This window comes from Megachile rotundata, chromosome 7 (assembly GCF_050947335.1).
Source record: "Megachile rotundata isolate GNS110a chromosome 7, iyMegRotu1, whole genome shotgun sequence".
NCBI lineage: Eukaryota > Metazoa > Arthropoda > Insecta > Hymenoptera > Megachilidae > Megachile > Megachile rotundata.
This window is the reverse complement of record NC_134989.1, coordinates 6316540-6338375: the sequence shown is the minus strand read 5'-3', so window position 1 is coordinate 6338375 and position 21836 is coordinate 6316540. Positions and strand designations below refer to the sequence as shown.

Genomic DNA, 21836 nt, shown 5'->3' with positions numbered 1-21836 from the left:
ACAAATTAGATGCAAATGATAAGTATTTTGAAATGTAATTTTGTGTATTTTAGTTTAAAACAATATATGTGCTTTTTATTAATAAATTATATTTGTGTGCACACATGTGCACTTGTAATTTATTACATATTCAATAATGTATAGATATATGCACATTGTAATGTACAGTATTATAAATTAATATTTATTACACATATACATATAGGTATACATATATATATGTATATATCACATATATTACATATATGTATATTACGTATATATTACATATATGTATATTACTTCATATAATTAATGTAAAATACTGTAAGTAACATTATGTAACATATAAAATATATTACATATAATTAATAATATATATAACATATATCTTAATTCGTATATACAAATTATAATACCATGTGTGTTAATTTATAACATTATAAATCATAATGGAAGTATAATTCATTTATAACTTTGAATAAAGAAGTTCAGTATTATAATGTACTCGTAAATGAATTTGTAATATATTAATGTAGCATATCAATTTTATTTAATAGTATATTAATAATATATTAATTTATAACATGCACGTACAGACATATATTAACATCGACCAATTAATTACTCAAGTTACACAAGATAAACAAGTTGATACTTTTTGTAACAACTTTATCGTTCCTTTTCTTACAAATAGGCACAAATATTGTGAATTCAATCGTCAACTATCGAACTTAATCTTTCACCAGATAAAGCCGTATAACTTTGTTTGCAAAGACATCGATGATTTTAATTACTCCGAAAAAGTTTGACTTTGAAAATTTATCTTCGCGCCTCATTGACCCTGTGAAATCATTCAACTTTCATGTCAATTTTCGTCATATATATATCTCTAAACGCACATAAAACTTTTCGATATTCGATTTCTGATCATGTATGGTTTAATACTCTTTACGATTCTTTTTTGCAAGTAAATAGAATTTGTGCAATGTTCAATTAATAAACTGTCACTGTTAAATGTCATTCAAACAGTAATTTACAATTCCACCTATTTTATTTAAGAAAAGAAAATAATATGCTTTATAACTTTGACTAATCATAATTTAACTAATCATAATAGAAATCGGTATTTACATATTAGGGGTACCGAAAAGTAATCAAAATTTCTTCGATGATTTCAAAGCTTTTCTATGAAAAATCGAAGGACTTTTTTTAAGTAGGGAACAATTGTATTTACGCTGGCAAAAAGCGTTAGAAAGTGATGGAAATTATTTTGTTGATTTAAGATTTCTTTAATAAATAAATATTTTTCGCCAGCAAACAAAATTTTAATTACTTTTCGGTACCCCTAATATTAACATAATTTTATATATTTTATATGGACGTATAAAAAACTATTTCTATATACAGTTTTTCTGAAAGTATATTATATGTTTATAAAAATTGTTTATACAATACGTTCTTTACAAATTATTTTTAATGAATTCATCAAATAATTCCATACTATAGAATATTTAAATTTCACTTAAAACATAGTGCTGTTTACTATAAATTAATTAACAAATTCAGTATTGTTATCAATAATAGTTAGTCGACTTTTGAAAAATTCTTCGGAATCTAATAATAAATTACTCATTCTATAGTCACAAATATTTTGTCCTTCTAAAAAATCCCGAATTTACTTCAATCAAATAAGTATCAATGCAGTTTACAAAATTATTTTGTAGATTAAAAATGCGAGATTAAAAGTATTCAAATCTTTTAAGCATATTTAATCTCATTCCAAATACTCCCGTCTCTCGCACATCAGCTATCACAATACAATTCTCGCCATCAATCAAATGTTTTTGCACAAATCTCTTCAAACACCGTCGCGAAAATGGAAACGTCAAAGATCTTATTATGTTGAAGCGTAAAATGTTTGAGGAAAAGAGATCCTACGTTCCAACCACGCATTAATAACATATATCGCGAGCTTTTTGTTCAGAAAACTAAGAGGAAGAAACTGATTTTCAGATTCGTCGACGGGGAATGTGGTTCCAGCAGCGGTGACAGTACAGGCCAATTAGAACTAAGCGGCGGTGAACAACCGGAAGAGGCATCCCCGGCATCGATGCACGAAACCAACAACAATAGTTTGCTTCACGAAGATTTAGAACGCAGGATACCGTAGCTCGCTCGATTGTACGTAAAATCGATCGATCCTCGTTGGATTGAATGAAAATTCCATAAATCGTATTCGTGACAACAGTCTTCTTTCGATCGATCACGAGCAAAGAAATGCGAATGAATCTCGTGAGAAGAAAAGAAAAAAAGAAGCGAAGAACGAGAAGATATTAAGACTTGATCGAATCCGATGGAAGAATAAGGAAAGAGGATCGGTGAAGGGGAGAGGGAGGGGAAGGTAGAGAGAACTAATAGAGAATCGTCGTCGCAAAAGTAGTCGTTGAACAACCGTTCGAGATTTATCGAAGAAGATGCAATTCGGCTTTTACGAAATGATCCGTCCAAGGTCGACCTCTGGAGATCTTTCGAAGGCCAACGAGGCGTGAGGTTGACAGAGAAAGAAAAAAAGACTGACTTCACGGCCAGTCAGGCTGGAAGATTCTCTTCTCTTTTTTTTTCTCTCGCGTGGTCTTTTTATCGTATTTTTTTTTTTTTTTGCTTTTCTGGTGACATTGGACCGTTACCTTGAAACGCGACGCAGATATTAAACCGTCGATCCAGGGCTGCATTTACAATTAGGCTAATAGCCTAACATATATTAATAATTCTTTTTTATAAATATAAAATTCAGCTGAAAACATTTGCAAACGAAATGCAATTATTCTTATGATATTATTGTCCTATAGTGTACAGGGTGTGCCAATAAAACGTATGGCACTTTATTGTGAAATCAATGAGTTTTAGTGCCGATCGAAAGAATTATATCTGAACAAAGGATACTGAGTCCAAAAGAAACTAAAAGACTTCAGTAGGGCTTCAGGAAATTAGTCACAATATTTGAAAATTTCAGTGACGAGTCACTGAATGAATTAAGTAGCAATTTTAAAATGAATATTTTAAATGATCATCATACTATTTTTGCCATCTTTAATATCTTCGCACATTAGCACACCCTGTATTTCTCCTGTTTCCAGGTGTTTTTGAAATTGCAGAAAGCACCAGAATTGAAGGCCCTGGTCGATTTCTTCGCCGCGAATTTAAAGTCCGCCATGTTTGATGACCGATATGTCAATCACGTGCCAAAGGTGAACAGCCAGAACATAATACAAAGAATATTTATATTATTCGAATATTTCGAATAATTGTTTATTCGAAGCACGCACGAAACGTTCACGCCTCGATTGCTTTCAATATGGAGGATCTCGAGGTCGACGCCGAAAGATCGGATCGCATCCGCAACGGTAATGATCAGTGCGACGCGAAAGTTTGAGAAACTGTGATAGAATTTCGTATTAGAACCTCGTTCCGCATCGTCCTGCGCGCGACACTGTACTACGTAAATACTTTTGTTTTTTCTTTGTGGTAATTGTCCACGGTCTGCGAGCTGGATAGCCAAGAATCGTTGTTGGAGATGTTCACCGCCGAACAAGACGACTGGCCGACAATAAAAAAAGAAACGGTAAAAGGAAACGTGGAAGTGATCGCGGAAATGAAAATCCGGTTCGTTCTATGCGACCTAAATATCAAACGGAGAATAACTTTAATTACCCTGTAATTGTAATTATGATATCAAGTTACGGTTGCGAGCCACAGCTTACACTTCATACCTGACACACTTTGGATCGTATTCGTAAGTACCACGGTCGAGTTTTTAAATGTACTTTTTCTGCGTTTGCCTTAAGATGACGCCAGCGGACGGGCAGCATTAGTTATAGAACTTATAAGTTTGATGACTTCTCAAACTTATTAGTAATTCTCTAGGGAATAAGAAACTGTGTCCACGTTTTTAATTAATTATCATTATACTGATCTGAACAGAAAGACACAGAAGGAATATAATGGCGGGAAATTCAAATCAAATTTATAGAAATTTTCATGATAGAATGATTAAATATATTTTTGTAGATGATGAAATAAGAATCTTTACAGAATCAGTCTTAATCTTGGTTCAACTTTTTTGTATTTTAGTTTTGATGTTTTTATGAGAACTAATTTTTATCGAGTAACTCAAAAAGTTTTTTCCGTTTCAAAAAAGATTAAATGATATAATTCAATTAGTAAAAGTTTTTTTTCATTAATGGAATAATGCTTTTAAACTTTCTTATAGTTTAATATTTCTTGCGTCTTTTTATTAGTTATTATTCTCAAAATATATGTAGGAATAATGAAGATTAGATAATCTAGAAATGGCAAGAACTTTATTAGATAACATAGCGAAGTGACAAAATGAATGTATCAATTTAATATGGAATACTAAAATTTATTACAGCATTAATTTTCTTTATTCATTTTAATTGATAAAGAAATTATTATCGGTTTAATTTATATTTGATAAAAGTTGAGGTCAAACGTTGATTCAAGAAAAGAGTTATAAATGCATACTCAAAAATATTATTTAATTTTTGTCACAAAATTGATAATATAACAGAATAAATTGAAGCATTTCGTATAAATACTAAAATTTATTCTATTATATAATCAATGATAATAATAGTTGTAAATAGATAAAGACATTAATTTTGTTATTTTGTTATAAAATTTCGTTAACATACAAATGTTGAAATTAATATAAGATTAAAACTGATTCTATTGCAGATTAAATCAATAACAAACATCTATTTTATTAAGAATATTTATTTCACTATAACAGTTTTATTTATTCCACTATAACAATTCATCTTTGCATAAACAGATTTGAATTTTGCCGCTACTCAGTTCACATTCAGTTCAGATCAGTATGGCGGATATTTCAAAAATTCACTTAAAAATTAACGTTAAAAACTCTTTAATAAGAGTCAATAAAATAGTCAACAAAGTTAAATGACGCCATTTTCAATAAAATAGCGCGAAATTTAATTTATAAACAATGGTGTACTCCAATGTTATGTAAATAATAAATTTTATTCATTTTGTAGATATGAGTATTTTATTACAAACATTAGACAACTCCATTTATAATAAAAATTTTATTTCACGTTTTATTAAATATAAAATTTTAGTTTACAATTTATTTATTGTTATGCAGAAAGTGGAGTTGCCACATTATAATAAATTGCTCATATCTACAATCAAAATATTTTATTTATTCGTTATGTTTCTTATGTTATACTTAAGAATAACAAAACTGCAATGTTACATTTAAAAATAACAAATTTTTGCAGACAATTTTATTTTCAACTTACGGTTCCAAATGAGTAAAACCGTATTTTACACGAAAACTAAAAGACCCTTTTAATTACATTTTAATATCTATATCTACATTATTCGCAATTGTTATTTGTTTTTCTAATTGTTGATATATATAAGTGCCACTTTAATTATATTAAATGTTACTTTGATTATATAAAATTATATCAAACGTTACTTCAATGACATAGAATAATGTATTATTATTATTCGTCTCTATTCAACTTTTAAACACATCATTCTTTACGAATCAAATTTCGCGGTATTTTGCTAACAAATGGCGGCGCCTAAAGGAGTTATTTCGTGAATCAGCTTCGACAAACGTAAAATTAAAGGCAAATAATTAAGTTTTAAATACAATCTATGAAAGTTATTAGAATCACTGAAAGTTATTTCACCGAATAATTAAAATGTTCATAATTAATATATATCAAAAATTCTGTAAATGTCAGACGCGAAAATTTGTGCAATACAAACTACCATTAAGCTTGCGCAGTAAATGTTAAAAATCGTTTCGTAAATTAACATTAAGTACATTAAACGATCACGAAAGGTGTGTAAGGGAAAGTAAAAACTCCGTTAATTGTTTCTTTCGAATAGAACGAAACGGACTATATCCGAAAACACGGACTTCGAAGTATAACGCGTACCTTAGATATATATACATATATATTAATATATACGTGTGTGTGTTATATTAGCACATTAATGATTAATGCGATAGATATTGATCAGGGATGTGACGATATAATAACTTACTGTATTATTATCTCGAGAACGGGGACCAGACACATCGACTTAAGTTACCAAATCTCGCCAACATGGCGGGATTCATAAAAAGTACTTTCGACTAGCTTCGTGTAATCGATTAAGAAGTTTGCGTTCCCTTCTTCGGTAAAAGACGAGGACGATGCATTTAATTGGCCATGATGGCCGATGCACGAAGCCAGACTTTTACGATTTTTCATTTTTCTTCCTAAACTCATAAAATAACGTAAGAACTTCTCATCGCCCCGAATTTCTATTTCCGCTACTTTTCGTTTAACTATTGCCGTACCGTTTCTTCGAGCTCATTCTTCTTGCTTTTCTACCCGAACGTCTACGAATTTCGTTCCGATACAAGTGCACGAATCGCTCGCGGTTATTCTTTCGTTGCGAGCAAAAACATTATTTAAGTATTCGGTTACGTGAGTTCAAGTTAACGAACGAGTTTCCAAAGTGAAAGTGAAATGGCTGGAATACGAAGAAAGTAACGAGAAAATCGCTACGTTTCACGATACACGATGTGCCGACTGTGCCTCACGAGAAGTCTCGTGAAAGGAATGCTGCGGAGAGTTTATTGGTGACGATCATGTCCACGAATTAGGTTTGTATCAAATTTCAGAATGTACCGTTCACAGTGACTTCTTGTGAGGTACATGAAAATTGTGATATCTCGGTTTTTTGTTGGAGAAAGAATAAACCGAGCCTCAGAGTTTCGATTCAGAGTACTCAACATTTTTATGAGAATATTCTCTTCTCAACGTTGCGGTTGGTTTCATTCAGGGACCAAATTATTTATTTATCTCTTGATGATTGGTAAATTTGCAGCAATATGGTGATAGCTCCACTTTCTATGTTTCCAAAGTTTTAAATGTGCAAGTTTCTATTGTTTCAAACTTTCAAAGTTGCAAATTCTCAATTTATCAATTTCTTAATTTGTAAAATTTTTAAATTTCCAAAATCTCAAATTTACAAGTTTTTAAGTGTCTTAGTTGAAATTTCTGGTTTCTTATTTTTCTAAATCTCTAAATTTCAAAACCTCCAAAATTTTAAATTCAGAAATTCCAAAGTACCTAAATTCCTAAATTTTCAATTTTTCAAGTTTACAAATCTAGAAATTTCAAATCTCTCCACTTCCCGAATCCTTAACCTAACAAACCCTAGAATTTTTAAATTAAAAAATTCCATAATTTCCATATTTCCAAATTTCTATGTCCGTAAACTTGAAATCCCCAATTTTCCAAATTTCCAATTAACCAAATTCTCAAGTTTTCAGTTCATTGATGTCATTAGTTGATTATATTATTTCAAAAGGACTTGATCTTCAAATATTTTATTTTGCATTAACTCAAATTTAAATGATCGAAAAACGTGAAAAATGTAAAACATGAAAACAGTCTCCATATCGCTGCAAGTCTTCCAATGTCACCAACATTGCATGAACCTTTTCTGATTTTACAATTTTCTGAATAGACTCAATTTATACCTGGAAATCTCTAGCCTTAACTATATTTATATACAAGTGCAAGTAGCATTTATGGCTGGACTTAGAAATTGATAACGATGAATATCGATAGAAATTTATCCAGTTGCATCGCCTTATCGCCGTAACCGTGCAATCGTCTTCTTTCAATTATATATTATTTATAAATGCTTGTTCGTTCATTCTCTGTGAATTTGATCGTAGTTACATAGACAACAGATAGTTCTAACCATTCCAACTGTTGCGATATCTTTTAACACTTTGAGTACCATGAGTACTACATATAAATTATGATATTTGTTTGTTTCGTTGAAAAATTATAAATTAGGGCTGTTACTAAATTTTTAAACTACATTTTATATTATGCATTTTGAATTACAATTTATGAATTATAAATTAAAAATTACAAATTACAAATTATAAGTTATAAATTATAAATTACAAATCGTAAATTATAAATTATAATTTATAAGTTATAAATTGTATATTATAAATTATAAATTATAAAATATGTATTATTAATTATACATCGTGGATTCTAAATTATAATTTATGTATTATAAATCATAAATCACGGACTACAATTTATAACTCATGGGTTCTAAATTCTAAATCATGAATTATAAATTATAAAATTATAAATTATATATTATATATTATATGTTATATATTATATACTATATATTATAAATTATGAATTATGAATTATAAATTATGAACGCTTTTGTTAAATACGTGAAAGCTTGTCCAATAAAAAGTAACAACACATTCTAAAATTAATTGATTAGATTCATTGAAAATTAAATCACTAACTAATTAAATGAAGAAGTTTACTATGATTTTAAAGTGGCACTCAAAGTGTTAATCATGCTACAATATCTAAAATAAGTATAATGGAACTGCAGAGAATTGGTGTCACTTGATCGAAATTGAAACATAAAACGAATCTTCCATTTATCCGTCGTGAAGCACAATAACATTGCTGTTTATATGAGAAAAAAATTATGTTTACGTGTGTCGAATCCTTAGTAACAAATATCATTGTTTCAATTTTTAATCGTGATTGAAATAATGCTTGATTGAAAATTGATCGTTTAAAGTTTAAAGGAGTTTGAAGAAAGAATCAAATCATTTTTGTGTATTTCATACTATTTTTATTGTATTTAAAGATCATGAAGAGAATTGTGTCTTGTGCGTAACAGTTATTGTGTAATTGTTATAAACAGTGTCTATTGAATTACTAAGGATTTTTAAGCATGTACGTGGATTCAATCGATTTAGCAGAAACTTCTTCGACGATGTTTACATATGCTGAAGATATATAAATTGAAAGAAGAACAAAATATAGAAATTTTGATAAACTTTTGAGATAAATTCGGAAGTTTAAAGCTTGAGAATTCAAAATTTCTACATTTCTATGTTTCTATATTTCCAAGTCACTAAAGGAAAATTTAAGAAATTTTCAATTTGCGATATTATAAATTTTCAATTTTTTATATTTGGAAATTTGGAAATTTGATATGGTAATTTGATAATTTGGTAATTTGGTAATTTGGTAATTTGGTAATTTGGTAATTTGGTAATTTGGTAATTTGATAATTTGGTAATTTGGTAATTTGGTAATTTGATAATTTTGAAATTTGGGAGCCTGATATTACTACATTTGGAAATTTCTTAATTTGGTGTTGGTACATTTTTTAGTTCCTACATGCTTCGATTTGTCAATTTCTAGATTTCTAGACTTTTAGATTACTAAACTTCTACCTTTCTATGTTTTTTAATTTCTAAGTTTCTAGGTTTCCAAATTTCTATACTTACAGTTACACAGTTTTCAAAATTTCCAAATTTTTTAATTCTTAAATTTCATAATTTCTAAATGTCTCAATTTCTGAATTCCTAAATTTAAAAAATTGCAAAATGAAAATTCAAAAATTAAAATATTCATGAACCTATAAATTTATGCAGAAGTGATAAAAGTAGGTAAAAAGTAGAAAATTTGAAAACAATAATATAAAAAATATTAACGTATAAACAATGTAGGACTTGGAATATAAAGAATAGAAATACAATTCTAAACGTCGTCATAGAAGTGTTCATCGATAAAATTAAAGACCGATTATACCCCACTAAATACCATAAGATATAAATAAGTATAAAGAAAAAGAAAAGTGTGTATATATATATATATTCTTGAATTATGTTTTCATGTATCATACATTATGTACGTGTACACACATACGCAGAATTATCTATAACACACATGCGCGCACATGCATATATATGTATATTTTTTAAACGGATGAATTTCATAAGTGACCATATTCTGCATACGATTTTGTATGTAGCCGTGTGTAATTGGACACACAGAGTGGTTGTGCGTATAGATATATATAAATATATATATATACATATATATATACAATACAATATAATATATACAGATATCGTATATGTTTGTACCGTTAAAAAAGAGAATATAGGAAACAATAGATATAAACACAGATATATGAACTTAACAGAATTCTATATGCATAATGTACATTTGGGTGCAAGGATAGTTTCCTTTGAATTACGATTTGTCTTGGGAGAGGAGTTTTATCACTCACTTTTCATTTTGGGAACGCTAATGTGTAAATTTCAATTTTTGAAGTTTCCAAATTTTTACTATTTGAAATTTACACCTTTCTCAATGCCTGAATTTCTGAATTTTTAAATTTCTGAACTTCTGAATTTTTGAGTTTTTGAATTTCTGAATTTCTGAATTCCAGAATTTTTGAATACTCAAATTTTCGTACTTCTAAATTTCCAAGTTATCAGATTTTCAATATTCCCACATTATTAGGTTTCAAAAATTTTCAGATTTCCAAATTTCTAAATTTCCAACTTTGTAAACTCTCAGATCACATTTCTAGATTTTCAAATTTCTGAATTTGTGAATTTGTAAATTTCTAAATGCTCAATTTAATAAATCCCTAAATTTCCAAAATTCTCTGAAATTTTAAATTCTAAAATTCCAAAATTCCATAACTCCAAAACTCCAAAATACCAAAATTCCAAAATTCCATAACTCCAAAACTCCAAAATACTAAAATTCCAAAATTTCCAAATTTCACGCATATATGTATATAAAATATAAATCATCATCTTCCAATACCAACTAATTTAAAATCACTACAGATGCTTAAAATACATGATTTAATTTAGCAAAGAATTCAAAATGCTACATATCTTATCAGAACTTAGCACGTTCAAAACATGATACTCTTAAATATCATTAAACGAAGTAAATATTTTCCTTTTTTAATCTTTTTCTGATTATGTACTAAACATTCAATAAATTCCTTAGATCATTAAACATGTTATAGAAAAATACAGAAATTAGGAATTTAAAAACTAACGTCTTTAAAGATGAAAGAATTTTTGAAAATTTTAAGGTTTGGAAATTTTTAAATTTGGGGATTGGATAATTTAAAAGTTTGAAAATTTAATGATTTGTATTTAAAATCTTAGAAATTTAAAAATTTCGCAGTTGGAGAATTTGGGGATTTGAAAATTTAGAAATTTAAATGTTGAACATGTTATGATTTGAAAATTTGAGAATTTTGTATTTAATAACTGGAAGTTTAATAACTTAAAAATTTGGAAATTTGAATATTTGAATATTTGAAAATTTGGGAATTTGGGAATTTGGTAACTTGGTAATTTGAGAATTTGAGAATTTGGGAATTTGGGAATTTGGGAATTTGGGAATTTGGGAGCTTATGAACTTGGTAATCTAGTAATTTGGGAATTTGGAAAGTTGGAAATTTGAAAATTTGAGAATTTGGAAATTGGAAAACTTGATAATTTAAAAGTTTGAAAATTTTCCAATTTGAAGATTTGAAAATTTAAAAATTGAATGATTGAAAAATTTTAAAATTGAATGATTAGAAAATTGGAAAATTTTGTATTCGATAAATTCGATTGTGGAATTTAAATAGTTACTAATTTGCAAATTTGATAATTTAAGAACTTGAGTATATAAAAATTTAGGTTCAGAAATTCGAAAATCCCCTAATTAACATATTTGCAAATTCTGCATCTAACATCTGTGCAATTCGTAGATTTACTCGAGACTGAAATAATTTGCAAGTTAACAATTTAAAAATCCACTTTCCAAATTAAAAAATTTGAAACTCCAAAAATATATAAATTTGCACATTTAAAAACACGAAAACATTAAATCTAAAAATTGAAACTCAATACGGAACAAAGATATTATATGAAAAATATATTTCATGAATTATTATCAGACTAGTAAAATTTAATTTCACGATCGCATCCTTTTGAAAGCAGCGAATCAACCTTTCTGTATGAACAAGTTCCTGGTACCCACAATACAACGCTATAAGAGATTATTGAATGTGTACATTTAATCCGAGGACAGTGTACGAACTCGTAAACACAGGTACGTGTGCGGAAAGAGTTGTTTACGCACACTCACACAGCCGCACGCTTAAATGATAGATGCGACCATGCAAGAAACGGAAACGTACTGTCTTACAATAATGAGTCTCAAATGCGGGAACTTCCTTCCGTGCGCAACAAATAAAACTTAAGTTATCGCGACATTTTAAAAGCGTTAGAGATTTTCATTTAGGATTAAATATCGTTCTCTGTTTTTCTCCCAGCATTTCTTATTTCAGCGAGAAAAACGTTCGTGCAAAATCGACGGCAAATCTTTCGAATCGTAGAGAATGCGAGAAGTTCCGCGCCATATTTTTCATGGTTTTATAAATGTGTTATACTTTGTTTTAGGGGAATAACGAGCGAAGCTAACGGTGATTCACATTTACCATCCATTACATTTCATATTCAGAATTGCATATTTCAAGAGAAACATATTCCTATGCCACATATTAGTTCTTATCGCGCACTATATTATTGTTATTGCTATGATTATTTTACGATTTGTATTATTATTATTATTAATATTATTAATATTTTATTGCTACTGTTTAATATCACGTTAGTACAATTCTTGTCATTTAGAGTCGTTCGATGTACCGTACAAACTCTTTAACGGTACAGATTCATGACATTATTTATCGTGAATAATGCAAGGGAAGTGAACGAAAATAGTGTTTGTAATAGAACATTTATGCTTTCTATTTGTTATTAAGATCGTCGTTCAATGATTAACGGAAAGCGAAAATGTGTCCGCTAAGTTGGCGGAAGATAACCACGTGTTAACTTAGTGGACGCCATATTTTCAATGGATCGTAACGAATGTCGATCGATATCCGTTGTTACTATTATAAATTCTATTTCGTTCAAGCCTGATGAATTACAGAATTTTACTAGCGTACGTACGTTTATCGACGCAGGGCCGAATTAAATATTAAGATTAGGGTTAACCATTAAGGTTGAGGTTAACCATTAATTGAGGTTTTTGTTGTGAATTGTGTGTTTGAAAATTCCACAATTTAAGTCATGTGTAAAACTTATGTTTTATGGTTCTAAACTTACAAAGTACATTTCCAAAAATTCCACAAGTTCCAAGTTTAAAATAATAAAATGCTCAAGTCCGAAAAATTCCCAAATCCAAAGTTTTTAAAATAGTAAAGTCCTAAAATTACCAAGTTTCAAGATTCGAAAATTCCACGATCCAAATGTAGCCACATTTGCAAAATAGTAGAGCCCTCAAGTTCTAAAATTACAAAGTTTAAAAACTTTTAATTTTATAGTCCCAAATATCCAAAATGGCAGAGTTCGAAAGTCATAAATTTCCAAAAGAGTGAAATCCTAAAGTCTTAAATCTTCAATATAACATTTCCTTAAGTCCCAAAAGTACTAGCCCCACAATTAAAAAATTCCAAAGTTCTAAAATCCCAAAATTAAAAAATTCTAAGATCCTAAAATGCCAAATTTACAAAATAGTAAAGTTCTATAGTTCCAACATTGCCATGTCCCAAAATTTGACTAATCCACAGTCTTAAAAATCCAAATTGCTATAATAGCAAAATTCTAAAGCCCCAAATTTACCAAGTCCCAAAATTTCAAAATTCCGAAATGCAAAAATTCGAAATTTCCAAAATATTGAAGTCCTAAAACCCCAAATTTACCAAGTCTCAAAATTTCAAAATTCCACTGTCCAGAAATGCCAAATTTCCAAAATAGCAACGTCCTAAAACCCCAAATTTATCAAATTCCAAAATTCCAAAATTCCAAGATCCCAAAGTGCCAAAGTTGCAAAATAGCAAAATTCTAAAATCCCAAATTTACCAAGTCCCAAAGTCTAATAATTCTACAGTTCTAAAACCCAGTTTTTCAAAATAGCAAAATCCTAAAGTCCCAACTCTTCATATTAACATCTCCTATGTTCCAAAGTTCCCAATTCCCAAAATTTGTAAATTAAAAATTTGTGAATTTTAAACTGTACATTAGAAAATTTTGAGGTCTCAAACTCGTGTATAGTTTGCAATAGTCTGGGGACCCTAGAAGCTTTAATTCGGCCCTGCACCAGCGGGAAAAGTTGCGAATACAGGAATAAGCGAAATACGTGTTGATCGAAATTTATATGTATGTACACGTACGTATTCAAAGAACTTAGGCGAGAAACTGTCCCTCGAACGGCCACTACTCATTTAATATTTTAAGAAATACATATATAAAGTACACGCATATACATTTTCCGACATATTGTAAACGGTATGGAAGCGAAATTTTAAACAGATTCGTTCGCTAATGTTACTAAAGGTACTTAATTTCTGAAAGTAACAGGGTGCACTGTTTTTTTTTATCGTACGTATGTATTGATCTTTTAACATTTACACTTGCTTCGAAGAATTGTATTTAAAAATGATGTTTAGATTAATTTTTCAACGGATAGTTTTAGAACCCACAAAAACGACTGAACGAAAATTGAATACAGTTACAAGAAAAGATGAAAATGGAAAAAAATGATACGAAGAAAGAAAGAAATGTGACTCTTGTTAATGTTAATTTTATGCTAAAGTCTAGAATCTAGACGATTATACGAATACAAACCTCATTAATGACAGTGAAAACATGGATAACTTTATTTTAAAGATTGTATAGAGCATTTTCAGTATACATGTGTACGTATACATTTGTGTACAAAACGGAAATATATGCCTCCTAAATAAAATGAGCTGGCCTCTGCAAGCCCTGTTTTACGTAAGGACACGTGTTCTCATTTTTAAACCTTTCTCAAATTCAATATTTTCTTATTATTTAATAACATTAACGTCATCTTTAAACTACTTCAAACTGCACAAAAACAATTATTGTTCATAACAGAGAAGAATAAAGATATCAATATTAAATTGAACAATAAAATGATTTGTTTATTACATTATATCTATACACATTCGTATATTCAAAACGTAATACATTTTATAATCCAACACAAAAATCAGATCTTTGATTCAACTTTGGCTTATTTTAGAAACTAATAATTATTGCTATAGTATATATAAAAGTATAAAAAGTACAGTTGTGATTTCGCAAAATACTGCTAAAAGTACTGCGTAACATCGTGAAACTTGAAAACGAACATCCCTTGCATAAGAGTAGTTTTCAAAAATCGATGGCTAAAACGTTTACATTCTGTAATGGCATTTCGCTACGGTTGAATTTTAATTTCCGGCTGACTAATTTGCGGTTTTGCCTGCGTCGTTTTCACGTTACTTGCGTATCCAGAAAGCAGCTCTGGGATTCCGCCGAATCCAATTTCAAAGCAATCGAAATGCAGTACGTAGTTGACCCGTGGTGCCACCAGGTCGACGCACATGTGCACTTTATATCCAACGACCTCGATATCGTAGACGCGAACGCAGACTTTTCCGACTGGTACATAAGGAATCACTATGCAAATTGGTGGTGGATTTCTCACTGTAATAAATTGAAATCGCTGATAAAATCGATAGCAAATTCTTTGGTCAATTTCACTGAGGGAAAATTTACTTTCAATTTTTATTTGAAGAATATTGAGAAACAAATAAGTATTATGCTAAATAGAAATTAAGATGAAAGAGTTACCTGAAATAGTCTGTAAATTTCACTGAAGGAAAATTATTTAACTTTCAATTTTTATTTTAAGAATATTAAAAAACATTATGTTAAATAGAAATGATTACCTGAAATAGTCTGTGAAAAAAGTTCTTTCCCGTCTAGAGTCAGTAGTATTTTAATACCAAGGTCTTGTGGTAGGTAGGTAACTGCAACGCACGTTTTCCCATTAACGATCTTCGGTATGTCCAAAGTTGCGCAGCAATTGCAGGTTAGATTTTTGCAGTAACAAGGAGCATTATGGGGACATATGGTAGATTCTGCGGCGTTCAACTTGTCTTTTAATCCGGTTTTCCAATTGTAGTAAACGGAGTTCAACCAATTTTCATCTGTCAACAAAACGAATATACATTAATGGTATAGTCACATTTGACATTACCGATCTTAAAGTAGTTAATTTTTTTTGTATGTAAAAAATATTCATTTTCCAAACTTTTAAACAATTCTTTTTCATTTTATTACGAACCTTTTTCACCATAACTCACAGCATTATAGATGTTCTGTACAACGAACAGCAGTAGGAAAACGCTGAGAAGTTTGATGGACATAGTTGCACGAAGAAATCGGAAGTTAATTCTTTTGAAATCTAGAAGTGTAATCGAACAGCTGAAAAGAAGATAGTCTGATTGATTGCAACCGATACAGTCGCAGAATAGGAGATTTAAGGTTAGAATAGGAGTCATGTATTCTTTCTACCTGCAAACAGTAACCGTTCGTTGTTGATTTTATCGTTTGGGCCTCGACTGCTATGGTCATTGGCCCAACCGTTCGTTCATTAAAATCAATCGGAGCTTTTAGCTTATTTTATCCTTGCATCTAGGAATAATAGGGCACTGAAGTATCGTCATGTAACAACGATATCTATTTGATACCTTTAATTATAGTTTCAATTAAGCATAAATAAATTTCTGCCTTAAATAATATTAAACTCTTGGTAATTACTTATTAACATTGTAAAATTTCAAATGTTCCTACTATTCTTAATTAATATTCAACACACATTATCACAGTAACAACTACAACTAATTTTTTTATTAAAAAAAATGACTAATTATAATTAATTATTACTTTCATTACTATAATGAAAGTAAATATTTATTACTTTAGAAAATTAAAGTAACGTGTAAAAGAATATTATCTTGCTTAATCGTTACTGTACTATGTACAATTACATGAAGAATATTGTTTAACAAAAATATGGGTTTCTTTGTTTCAAAATGTTTGAACCGCGAAATTGCATTTGTGGATAAAATGAACTGCTACAGAACTGAATTTGTAAACAATTAAACAAACGATTAATTAACATCTTTATCCGCCGTAAATTAAGTTTTTCATTTTCAGCTAATTTAATGGAAAATTCAGAAAAAGTGTAGATACTAATCGCACAATATCCATGTAAACAAAGATCGTAAACCTACCCCTTCTGACTTTATGTAGATGTACTTCGACGTGCTGTCAAATATATTCAAAACTAATCGTAGACGTGCACAGTAAACTATGAAAAATTGTTTCGAGTTCAATCACATCTCGTTCAACGGCTACAATGAACATTGTTTATAGAAACCCACTCTCTAAATAGAAACTATAAGGCATAAGGACAATGCAGATCACGTGTACGAGTTCACATTTGATCTGCACACCTTAATTGTGATTGGTTCGACTACGCTTGGCGATAAAGAGCAACGCGCATGCACGTTTGCAATATCGTAATATGAAACACATTTTTATATATAGGATGTACCTGATATTAACAGTGAACATTGGTATATTTTATGGGGATAATGAAAAACTAAAGTACTTTATAGTATAAAAGCAATAAGATACATAACAGAGATTTAAATGAAATTTCCGTAGGAAAACATTGTTAAATATTGAATATATGTTAAATATATTTTTCGTGCAAATAATTTTTTATTTATTTAATTTCATGCATATTATGGTGAACTCAAACAATAAAATCAGTGTTAATTGAACTTTTACGGAAATTGAATTAGTGGCGCCATCTCTCCGGCAAACAGGGTGAACTACACACTTTTGAAACAGCAGCTTCATTAGTTCATACACACTATCGATAGATGACGCCATGTGTATCTTCTCTCGTTTCAATTCGGTTAATATAGTTTTTATTATACAGATTTTTATTATACAGATTTTATTATTATTAACAGATTTTATTATAAATTTTGTATATCTAGATCAGTGTTATGTTTATAATTACATCATTATTTATTATGTTATAAAATGTAATTCGGCGAATGAGCTCATTTCAAGGCTTTAATAATTACATGCATACATAATATAGTTGACTTTATTAATTTATTTGATTATAATATGAATCAAATTACGTTGTAGTGCAAGGCCAATTATCTTTGAATTGTTTTGACTTTACCAAATTATTATCAATTTTTTAAAATAGTTAGACGAATCCTAATTAGCCTGAGGATTTCGGTCTTATATGTTGCCAACTAGCGGTAGAAAATAGGAACTAATTAAACTGCAATTTCGAAAGTGTGTAGTTCACCCTGTTCGACGGAGAGATGGCACCACTTATTCCATTTTTGTAAAAATTCAATTAAAATTGATTTTATTGGCTTAATTAACTTTAACATGCATACAAAATTCTACAATTCATGCCAGAATGAAACTATAAAAATACTTTTAAGTTTTTATATGAATTACTTTAAAATAAACCGTTATATTCTACAATGTAAACCTTTTTATAACGCAATGAATAAAATTTTTAACATTTTGATATTTTCTTAAATCTTCTTTCTAAAATATACAATAAAACAGCTTTTTTTAAAATAAGCATTGTGTATATTTGATTATTTATCGATTTCGAAAATGGCTTCAATTAGCATAATGTAATAAGATTAAGTACCCCCTAAAGATTGAAAGCGATCTCCTGCGGTTATGGAAGTCATGCTGTATATTAATATAAATAAATTCCGTACCAGTTTAAGAAGTAGCTTTTAAGTATTGAATATTTTATTACTGCAAATAATACAATTATTTTCTACAAAAATAACAACTGTCATAGCATCACTTGAAATAAAACAAATTCTGAAACAGATGAGGTATAAGAAAAACATATAAAAGATATATGCTTATTGGACTTTACAAGTGTCTATTTATACAATAATAATTTATAACACATGGCAGTGTAAATTATCTTTATAACACACGGCAGTGTAAATTATCTTTTGCATTTTATATTACTGAATTTATTATATTTTTTAAGTTTTGTTGTTCGTCTTTGTACTTTGATATCTCCATTAAAATTATCAATTAAACCTATTATTATACTTCTATAAATAATTATAACCTGTTTAAATTATTATATATCTCGGCAAGATATTTCATCAGTAGTATGCACAATGTAAAGTAATATTATACTTTAAAGCAATATTTAAATCCCTGATCAATTATTACAATATCACATTCTTTATTAGTGTTATTACGTTTGTTGTTTGAAACCGCCTGAACAAATAAGTTTATAACAATTGGATTAAACACAGTATAATTTAATCACTCATTTAAAAATATTATTTACTAGATTCATTCAGCGGTCAACGTAAATTCATGTTACATCAACTAATAAACAGTTAATTAAATGATAAATACTCTGCTTTCAAATGGAAAGAATCATTTGTTAAAATAATATTAGTTCTCAATAAACCTAGAACACACGAACTCTAAATAAAAATATTTAAATATTAACTTTATCTAACTTATAACACTCTATTCATACTTAAATATTATCAAAAACAGTAATCCCTTAACTTTCTCTGTTTTAAATAAAACAGAACAATGTTTTCAGTAGATATAGCAACTGATATTCTGATAAAATTAAAAATCAAATACTGGTTTCCTGTGATTTACTTTAAGAATCTTCAAATTGACCTTCTTCGAAGTTCTTCGACCAAACTAAAGTTCCGTCATTTAACATTTTCCTAACCCGGGATATTATTCGTGGCTGATGGGATTCAGCCGGACAATATAGAAGCTGTGATGGTCGATAAAACGTAAACGGTGAATACGTTTGCTTTCTTGGTTCTCTATTTTCTGAAAACAAAATATAGCATGCTATACCAGGAGATGATGTTAAAATAAATAGAACATCATCATTTGGATACAAAATCAGATTAAATGACTTGCAAAATAAATTTAAAACGAAATGTAAAGGATACAAGAAGAAAATGATTCATGTCCAGTGTTATTCCTTCACCTATTTTAGTTTAATCTTAAATGTGTTAAATTCTTACCATGAGGATCAAATTCATCAGCCGAATCTTCCGAAGTGTCCCAGTGTTCATTTGCGAACTGATTAGATGTGTTTTCAGGTCTGCAAAAAATAATTAGAATGTTAAATAATACATACATCTTTTATTCTAATTTAAAAATCTCAAACAGATGAAGTGCAATGATGAATCAATTCCAAGTGTACTTTGGGTGTTTCATGTGGTGAAAATGAAACGTAATTTATTGTTTAAAGATTTTCAAAGAAAAACATAATATTATATCATGTTTTCTTTTGCAACATCGATTATCAATCCTCAACATTAAGTACATTATCACAATCCTCAACATTAAGTCACTAAAGGAAAATTTAAGAAATTTTCAATTTGCGATATTATAAATTTTCAATTTTTTATATTTGGAAATTTGGAAATTTGATATGGTAATTTGATAATTTGGTAATTTGGTAATTTGGTAATTTGGTAATTTGGTAATTTGGTAATTTGGTAATTTGATAATTTGGTAATTTGGTAATTTGGTAATTTGATAATTTTGAAATTTGGGAGCCTGATATTACTACATTTGGAAATTTCTTAATTTGGTGTTGGTACATTTTTTAGTTCCTACATGCTTCGATTTGTCAATTTCTAGATTTCTAGACTTTTAGATTACTAAACTTCTACCTTTCTATGTTTTTTAATTTCTAAGTTTCTAGGTTTCCAAATTTCTATACTTACAGTTACACAGTTTTCAAAATTTCCAAATTTTTTAATTCTTAAATTTCATAATTTCTAAATGTCTCAATTTCTGAATTCCTAAATTTAAAAAATTGCAAAATGAAAATTCAAAAATTAAAATATTCATGAACCTATAAATTTATGCAGAAGTGATAAAAGTAGGTAAAAAGTAGAAAATTTGAAAACAATAATATAAAAAATATTAACGTATAAACAATGTAGGACTTGGAATATAAAGAATAGAAATACAATTCTAAACGTCGTCATAGAAGTGTTCATCGATAAAATTAAAGACCGATTATACCCCACTAAATACCATAAGATATAAATAAGTATAAAGAAAAAGAAAAGTGTGTATATATATATATATTCTTGAATTATGTTTTCATGTATCATACATTATGTACGTGTACACACATACGCAGAATTATCTATAACACACATGCGCGCACATGCATATATATGTATATTTTTTAAACGGATGAATTTCATAAGTGACCATATTCTGCATACGATTTTGTATGTAGCCGTGTGTAATTGGACACACAGAGTGGTTGTGCGTATAGATATATATAAATATATATATATACATATATATATACAATACAATATAATATATACAGATATCGTATATGTTTGTACCGTTAAAAAAGAGAATATAGGAAACAATAGATATAAACACAGATATATGAACTTAACAGAATTCTATATGCATAATGTACATTTGGGTGCAAGGATAGTTTCCTTTGAATTACGATTTGTCTTGGGAGAGGAGTTTTATCACTCACTTTTCATTTTGGGAACGCTAATGTGTAAATTTCAATTTTTGAAGTTTCCAAATTTTTACTATTTGAAATTTACACCTTTCTCAATGCCTGAATTTCTGAATTTTTAAATTTCTGAACTTCTGAATTTTTGAGTTTTTGAATTTCTGAATTTCTGAATTCCAGAATTTTTGAATACTCAAATTTTCGTACTTCTAAATTTCCAAGTTATCAGATTTTCAATATTCCCACATTATTAGGTTTCAAAAATTTTCAGATTTCCAAATTTCTAAATTTCCAACTTTGTAAACTCTCAGATCACATTTCTAGATTTTCAAATTTCTGAATTTGTGAATTTGTAAATTTCTAAATGCTCAATTTAATAAATCCCTAAATTTCCAAAATTCTCTGAAATTTTAAATTCTAAAATTCCAAAATTCCATAACT

General features: G+C 28.7%; 2 protein-coding genes across 10 annotated transcripts in view; one reads left to right on the top strand and one right to left on the bottom strand.

The window, feature by feature from the left end:
- LOC100877118 (uncharacterized) overlaps positions 1-14759 on the top strand; it is a 61326-nt gene extending 46567 nt beyond the window's left edge. Inside the window, exons 6-7 of one of the 3 annotated variants that reach the window (XM_076533820.1) lie at positions 1996-2163; positions 12374-12492. In XM_076533820.1, coding sequence (XP_076389935.1) covers positions 1996-2152 — 157 coding nt within the window. In that variant the 3' untranslated portion in view covers positions 2153-2163; positions 12374-12492. The other 2 variants (XM_012283770.2, XM_003699481.3) reach the window with 2 other exon arrangements.
- Positions 14760-14899: 140 nt separating this feature from the next.
- LOC105662325 (uncharacterized) lies at positions 14900-17298 on the bottom strand. 7 transcript variants are annotated; one of them, XM_076533823.1, is made up of 5 exons: positions 17068-17298; positions 16346-16521; positions 16116-16255; positions 15718-15978; positions 14900-15472 (listed from the first exon to the last, which is right to left on the bottom strand). In XM_076533823.1, exons 3-5 carry the CDS (start codon positions 16195-16197, stop codon positions 15204-15206), a joined length of 612 nt encoding a protein of 203 aa, XP_076389938.1. In that variant the 5' UTR covers positions 16198-16255; positions 16346-16521; positions 17068-17298; the 3' UTR covers positions 14900-15203. The 7 variants fall into 7 exon arrangements, with proteins under 7 accessions (XP_076389938.1, XP_076389940.1, XP_076389939.1 ...); XM_076533825.1 differs by having other exon boundaries at positions 16116-16235; XM_076533824.1 differs by having other exon boundaries at positions 16346-16482.
- Between the last annotated feature and the right edge of the window lie 4538 nt (positions 17299-21836).

Excerpts from the sequence above, each read along its gene's own strand:
- LOC105662325 (XM_076533823.1), bottom strand. The coding sequence starts at position 16,197 with ATGTCCATCAAACTTCTCAGCGTTTTCCTACTGCTGTTCGTTGTACAG. Across the intron at positions 15,979-16,115 it reads TGTGAGTTATGGTGAAAAAG|ATGAAAATTGGTTGAACTCC; the intron begins GTTCGTAATAAA and ends TTTTGTTGACAG. Across the intron at positions 15,473-15,717 it reads TTTTTCACAGACTATTTCAG|TGAGAAATCCACCACCAATT; the intron begins GTAATCATTTCT and ends AATTTATTACAG.